General features: G+C 31.7%; 1 protein-coding gene across 1 annotated transcript in view; it reads left to right on the top strand.

The window, feature by feature from the left end:
- The window catches only part of LOC105625644 (transportin-3), a 9865-nt gene extending 4130 nt beyond the window's left edge, over positions 1 to 5735 (top strand). The window contains exons 8-18 of the mRNA XM_012206966.1: positions 2959 to 3105; positions 3196 to 3431; positions 3499 to 3638; positions 3709 to 3900; positions 4030 to 4268; positions 4338 to 4481; positions 4578 to 4783; positions 4852 to 5008; positions 5110 to 5274; positions 5346 to 5458; positions 5675 to 5735. Of these exons, the coding sequence (XP_012062356.1) occupies positions 2959 to 3105; positions 3196 to 3431; positions 3499 to 3638; positions 3709 to 3900; positions 4030 to 4268; positions 4338 to 4481; positions 4578 to 4783; positions 4852 to 5008; positions 5110 to 5274; positions 5346 to 5458; positions 5675 to 5735 (1800 nt within the window). The remainder of the gene's footprint in view (positions 1 to 2958; positions 3106 to 3195; positions 3432 to 3498; positions 3639 to 3708; positions 3901 to 4029; positions 4269 to 4337; positions 4482 to 4577; positions 4784 to 4851; positions 5009 to 5109; positions 5275 to 5345; positions 5459 to 5674) is intronic.
- Positions 5736 to 7222: the final 1487 nt, after the last annotated feature.

The following is a 7222-nucleotide window of genomic DNA, read 5'->3' as shown; positions in this document are numbered from 1 at the left end:
TCTTTTGCGAACTTTCCAGATATCCAATAATTGCTTAGTTCACGAGTTTGTTTTCTTTTGCTGCTCATTCATGTAACTATTGCTACTTGTAAACTCTCCACAGAGTGTGTAGGAGGTAAGAAAAATAGGTAAAGAGATGAAGGAAAAATATTGGGAAAAGAGAAGGGAATTCAGAGTGTTATTAGAGAAGAAACAAAAAAAGAAGAAGAAAAGAAACTGAAAAAATTGAAGAGGGAGGAAGACATGTGGAAGTATATAAATAAGAGAGGTAGAAGAATATAGAAGCAGAATAATATAAGAAAAGGAGAATGGAGAAAATATTTTAAAGAACTCTTGGAGGGCACCGAGAAGAATAAATACACTACAGAACAGATAATAAGTTATAATGGTATAGACGGAGATAGAAGAAAAGGAATTAAAGATTGAGGAAATAAATAGGGTGCTAAAAAAATTGAAGAGGAAGAAGACAGCGGGTATTGACGGAATACCAATAAAAGCTTGGATATATGCAGAAGAAGAATTGAGATTAAAGTTAGCGTGCCTATTGCAGAAGAGAAAGTACAATGCCACAGGATTGGGAGGAAAATATAATTGTGTCGCTATATAAGAAAGGAGACGAAGAAAAGGTAACAAATTATAGAGGAATATCATATATAGTATATAAAATTTATGTAGAGGTGATAAGGAATAGATTGAAAAGAAAGATGGAAACATAAGGTATGCTACTGGACAAACAGGATTTTGAGAAGAGGAAGATCGACGATCGATAATATTTTCATACTGATGCACTTATTACAGAGGAAAAGAAAGCAGATAGAAGGCAGGGAAAAAGTATCTTTAATGTTCACAGACTTAAAAGCGATATTTGATAAGGTAAATAGGGACAAACTATGAGAGATTTTAAGAAATAAAGGAGTGAATATCTGGTAAAAAAGATAGAGAAGATATGCACTGAGATGGAGATGAGGATAAGAAGCAAGAATATACGAAAAACTTCAGGACAGAAAGAAAAGAGACAAGACTGTGTAATGAATCCACTCCTTTTATATTGCGGATGACGATTTAAAAGAAAAAAGAATAGAGGATGCAGGAATAGATAGGGAAAGGATGTGGGCATTAGCATATAGATAATGTAATATTGGTGGCTAATAATAAGGAGACATTATAGGATATGATAAGCACTTTAGAAGATTTTTAAGAGAGAGGAAATTAGAGTTATGTTGGAGAAGATGAAAATTATGTGTAGTTATGGGACAGGGAGACAAAGGAAAGAAAAATGGAATTGGGAGAATAAGGAAATGGAAGGAATTTACATACCTAGATTTTAATTTAGACAGGAGGGATGATTATATAAGAGACAAGGCTATAATATCAATTTATATAAGGCTATAAATAGGAAAGGTAAAATGATGGCAAGGAAAGTATGGGATCTAAAGGAAAGAATGTAAGAACAATTTTAAAAGAAGATGGATATTTTTCTGATGCAGAGTGTGGGGTTGAGATAAAGAGTTAGAAGAAAAAGGAAGAATTAGAAATGTTAAAATATGTGAGGTGGATTTTTAATTTAGACTTTTGCACGCCGAAGTACTTAATTATGAGGGAATTGGTAATGTGGATAAACTGAGGATAGAATGAGAAACAAGGGTAAGAAAATATGAAGAAAGGACTAAAATGGATAATGTAGGAAATCTTTACGAGATGTTGGGAGAAAAAGCAAAAGTTCGATTGGGATGATATATGGTAAAGAAAGAGAGAGAAAGAGAGATTGTAATAGAAACGGCTGTGGGGAATAGAATCCGGAGAAGTAAGTGGTGGAGAAGTAAGAAGTAACAGACAGGAAAGCTTAGAAAAGACTTTAATTAGAAAAGAAAGGGATATACAGAGGCAATGAGAAAGAGAAAGAATTGAGAAGATAAGATGTAGCAAGAAACACAAAAAGATAGTTATTGATGGTAGGATACTGAATTGTCTAAAGAGCGAAAACTTCGAAACGAAGAGAAGAGATGAAGTGAGAACATTAATCAAATTGAAATGCGGAAATTTAGAGGAGAAAAATAAATATTGATTAAGAGAGAAAAAGAGGTGTTTTTTTGTAGAACGGATGTAGATAATATAGAACACTATATGAAAAAATGTAAAGAGGTGAGAATAAGATTTGAGGAGTTAGGAGTAGATAAATAGGAAATATTAAAGAAATTATGGGGAGAAGAAGATCTAAACGAAACAAAAGGAAAAGTATTAAGAAAAAAATTTAAAAAGATAAAGAAAAAAGAAAAGGAAAAACGAGAGGAGAGGAAGGAACAAGAACTAAAAATAGTGATGTTTGAAAGAAAGATTAAGAAATAGAATGATATTAAAAGTTTAGGCTTAAGTAAAAAAGAAGAAAAGTAATGTAGGCCGAGTTTAAGTCGAGATTAGTAAGTTAAGCTAGGGTAAGTAGAGAGTGAGTTAAAAAGAGCAATTAAGGCAATAAAGAAAGAAATATAAGAGATAAACAAAGGCTGTGATTTTAAAAGATAAATATTGTAGGACAAATAAAGTAATAGGAAATAGAAAGGATAAATGAGAAGTGAACGAAAGATACGGATGAATGAATGAGTTAAGGAAAAATTGTAAACTAAGTCCCCTTCTTGGCTTGTAAATATGCTAAAGTGAATAAAATTCTATTCTTATAAACTTCCCATAATAGCCTAATGATCATGACCGCTGGGCATGTATTGTATTTGTAATCGATAAAGCAGTTATGTGTTCTTATTCAACAATCTTTAGTAATTAATATTTCATTAACTATTGTAAAAATTTCAAAATGATACAGGATTCAAGTTTAGTTCACTTATATACGAGGATTGTCACAAGAGTTACTGGATACCCTGTGTATGTCGATATTTTATTATATATATTAAAAATTATAAATTAAGTATCACTGATTGAATAATATTTTATTAAACTTTTATTAAGGTTGCACAGATAACTTTTAACCTGTGGTATCGATTATCAGAAGTTCTTTATCAAAAAAATAGCGATGATCTTAATGCCGTATTTCGACCTCGTATTGAGAGATTGATCAGTGCTCTCTGTAGGCATTGTCAAATGGAACCAGACCATGTCAGTATATTTGCTATCAAAATTTTATTAAATAATATTTTACCTGAAATAAAATAGATAATTATATCAGAATTATGTATTGATTACCAGTTGGGTCTCGTCGAAGAAGGAGGAGGAGGAGAAGAATTCGCTGACTTCCGAAATCGCGTATCGGATTTGATAAAAGATGTAGTGTTTGTAGTTGGAAGTAGTCACTGTTTCCGACAAATGTTTTCATCACTGACCGGAGGACCTGGCCCGCAAGGTCAACCTATACATACACCTACTTGGGACTCAACCGAAGCTGCACTTTTTATAATGCAGGCAGTGGCAAAAAACATTTTACCGTACGTTCTTTTTATATTTGTTACGAGATATCTAAAAATTAAATATAATAGTATTGTCTTAAAACAGAGAAGAAAATGATGTGGTTCCGAGAGTGGTACAAGATATTCTTAATTTGCCGGAAAACACTCATATAGCCGTACGCTATACTAGTATTCTTCTCTTAGGCGAGCTATGTGAATGGCTAGATAGGCATCCACAATTATTAGGTAAGACTTTGATAAATACTTGTTATGTTCGGATATTTCAATGGCATTCATATATATTTTATTATTTCAGAACGTGTTTTAAATTTCCTCTTATACTGTTTAAATCAAAGGGGTCTAGGAAGTGCTGCTTCGGGCGCATTATTAAGTATATGTACAGCTTGTCCATTGCACATGACAACGCATTTCTCTGGACTTTTGCAAATAGCACGTTCTCTTGACAATTTTGCTATTAGTAATGACGCAGCTATTGGCCTACTAAAAGGTGGGATAAAATTTTATACACTATATTACAAAGTGTACGCAATTACGGAATATATTATACATGATCTTATTATATATTGATTAATTATTTTATGGTAAATTGAATGAAAAGTGGTAATTGTTACTGCAGGAGTATCGATCATTTTGGCGAAATTATCACACGAGGAAATTATTCCGGCAATAACAGAATTGTGCCGCTTTCAAGCAAGTTCTCTATGGACACTTCTGTCAAATAGACGTCAAATCGAGAGAGGAACAAAGACTGATCCTGTAATATGGCTGGATAGATTAGCTGCTATATTTAAACATACTAATCCTCAAATCGACGATCCTAATAAACCTCATCCTTGTGAAAGCGTACTCACTGAAGTGAGTGTTGCCAAAAATTTAGAAGCGAAATTCTTTACATGTAATAACATCTATTATGTATATTTATAGATGTGTTGGCCTGTATTGTCCAATGTATGTGAAACATATCAACAAGATGTCAGAGTCATGGAAAGATGTTGCCGATGCATACGTTTTGCGGTACGCTGTGTGGGCAAACATTCTACCCAATTGCTTGAGCCGATTGTAACACAAGTAATGACTAAGATTATAATACGATATCTAATATCCTAACTATATTATTATTAATGCACTTAATAAATACATACTTCTTGTTTTCTTTTTTCACAGATCGTACGGTTGTATACGGTACATAAACATAGTTGTTTCTTGTATCTTGGTTCTATATTGGTGGACGAGTATGCAACCGACTCAGAATGTGTACTATTAAATATGTTACAAGCTTTTATCGGTCCCACTTTTGAAATTCTTGAACCAGAGGATGGCTTAAAAAATCATCCTGATACAGTAGATGATCTATTCAGGCTCTGTGCCAGGTATTGTGATGATTAATACTATCTTTTATTGAAATTTTGTCTGATGTTTCATTCTTTTTATATAAAAGGTTTCTTCAAAGAGCTCCTATTCCTTTATTATGTTCTCTTGCTATTGGGAGCATTGTAGATTGTGCTATAATGGCTTGCAGTTTGGATCATAGGGACGCTAATAGTTCAGTAATGAAATTCTTTTATGATCTTTTACATAGCGGTCGCAGTTATAAGGTAATTCTTTGTGAACTTTTTAAATGAATATTGAAATAAAATCTCTAATGTGTAATTCACATAGATTAGTTCCAATAGATTCTATTTTTTTTTTTTTGTAGGACCGATCAGACTACACGATACGACGACAACTGGTACAAAATATATTGAAAGAAAAAGGCCAAACATTAGTCATAAAGTTATTACATGCTTCAGTGTTTGAATTGTCTTCTTACATGTTGTCTGATGTGGCGGATGTTATTATAGAACTTACCCGAAATGCAGATGTACGTATTTTGTTATAATTTTTATCCTATATGTTTTGCATTTTACATGAAGAAATCATGTTTTCTATCAGCTCATGTCAAAATGGTTAGAAGAAGCTATTAAGACAATGCCATCGCAAAATGCAGGCGGAGCTCTTACAGCAACACCCGAGCAACTACTTGAATTTCACTGTATAATTACAAGGTATATAATATATAATTTTATATCAGTGCAAATGTAAATATTAGATAGGAAAAATTCATAGTAATTTTTACAAAAAATTTAAATTTATATATTTGTTTATAAATTATAATTATAATATATAAACGATTGGTTTAATATCTATTTAAATTATTATGAATTTTTTTAGCAATTCAGAACTTAATTGATTTATGTCGTTTTATTTTTCATAATATTTAGGTCAGAAACACCGAAAGCCGTCACAAATGCTCTACGAAATTTTGCGCGCCTGTATCGCTAATGCATTTTAATGTATATTTACTTTGTTAAATTCCTCAAAAATTATTTATAAGATCTTCCAGCAAGTTTCGATTATGACCTCTCGAAATACAAAATTTACTATGGAAATCTCGACGCTATACAAATATATTAGGAAAAAGGTACGAAGATTTTTTTTATGTTCTTACTATCTATAGCTATGTTTGCAAATTACACACACACACACACACACACACACACACACACACACACACACACACACGTGTATATACTATATTTGAATATAAAATGACTTTTATAAATATATCTCACAAAATTCTTTATTCTTTATATATTTATTTTTATCAACTTTCTTTAATTGTTATGTATTCATATTAGAAATACATCTATACATTAGTAGATATTTATTACTAGATATATACACTAATTTATTACTAGATATACTAAATATTGACATGAAAGAAACAAATTGTTTAATTTTCATATGTTAATGAACTCTTCGAACAATTTTAAATAGAATATAAAAATTAAATTTTTTTTGCAGACATATTATAAATAGTAAACTTACGAAATCCCTTAACTCTAGAACAGCGGCGATTGGGTCTTCTGTTAGACTTAGGACCGGTTTCACCAATGTCAATTAACTTAATCGTTAACCAATTAATCAATCGCATTTGCTGTTTAATAGAATTGACCAATTATGGTTGACAGTTAATTCTATGGAAGATAAAAAACAGGAGACCAAATTAGCTTTTGAAAAATGTGATCAAAATCAGGATATCAATCATGAAGTGGATGGAAAGTGAAAGTGAAAATTTTATCATTGAAATTAATGGAGAAATTTTTCATTTTTCACTTTCCATCCTAGGGATAAAGTTTCATGATTGATGGCTTCTGCACACTGGATGCGGAAACGCTTGCCGTGCGGCAAAATGAATGCGATAATCAATGAACACATTAGGAGTTGTAAGCTTATTGGTTACCGCATCATTTTGCGCGGCAAGCGTTTCCGCGTCCAGTGTACAAAAGCCATGATACTTGGGTTTCTGAATTGGTATTGGTGATGCTCGGTAGCGGCGTTCGAATGACAAAATCTCTCATATACATTTACATACAATCACACAATAATCAAAGAATAGATATTCTTTAGGTTTGTTCGCGTTGCATGCTCCAAATTAACCCAAAGAGTACTTGGATCAAAGATAAAGTGGCAGTTGGAGCAGTTGCATTCATGTGCTCCAATGTTCAGTGACACAAACGGATTTAGGACAAGTGAGCATGTCATCTAACTTAATTCGTGAGATCACATGAACAGGTCGGACATGTGCCCTGTTTCGTTTCAGGTATTTTGTGTTACCTCGATTATTTGAAAAGCGTTTTTATAAAAAATAAATGCGCTTTTAATAAATATAAAAGTTATATTTTTATGTTATATATTATGTTATTATATATATCATATTGTATTATATTAATATTATTTTTTAATTTTTTTATTTTATTTATTTATTT

Source organism: Atta cephalotes (genome assembly GCF_000143395.1).
Source record: "Atta cephalotes unplaced genomic scaffold scaffold00003, whole genome shotgun sequence".
In the NCBI taxonomy this organism is placed as follows: domain Eukaryota; kingdom Metazoa; phylum Arthropoda; class Insecta; order Hymenoptera; family Formicidae; genus Atta; species Atta cephalotes.
Note: the sequence above shows the minus strand (reverse complement) of the source record. Positions and strands in the feature narration are given on the sequence as shown.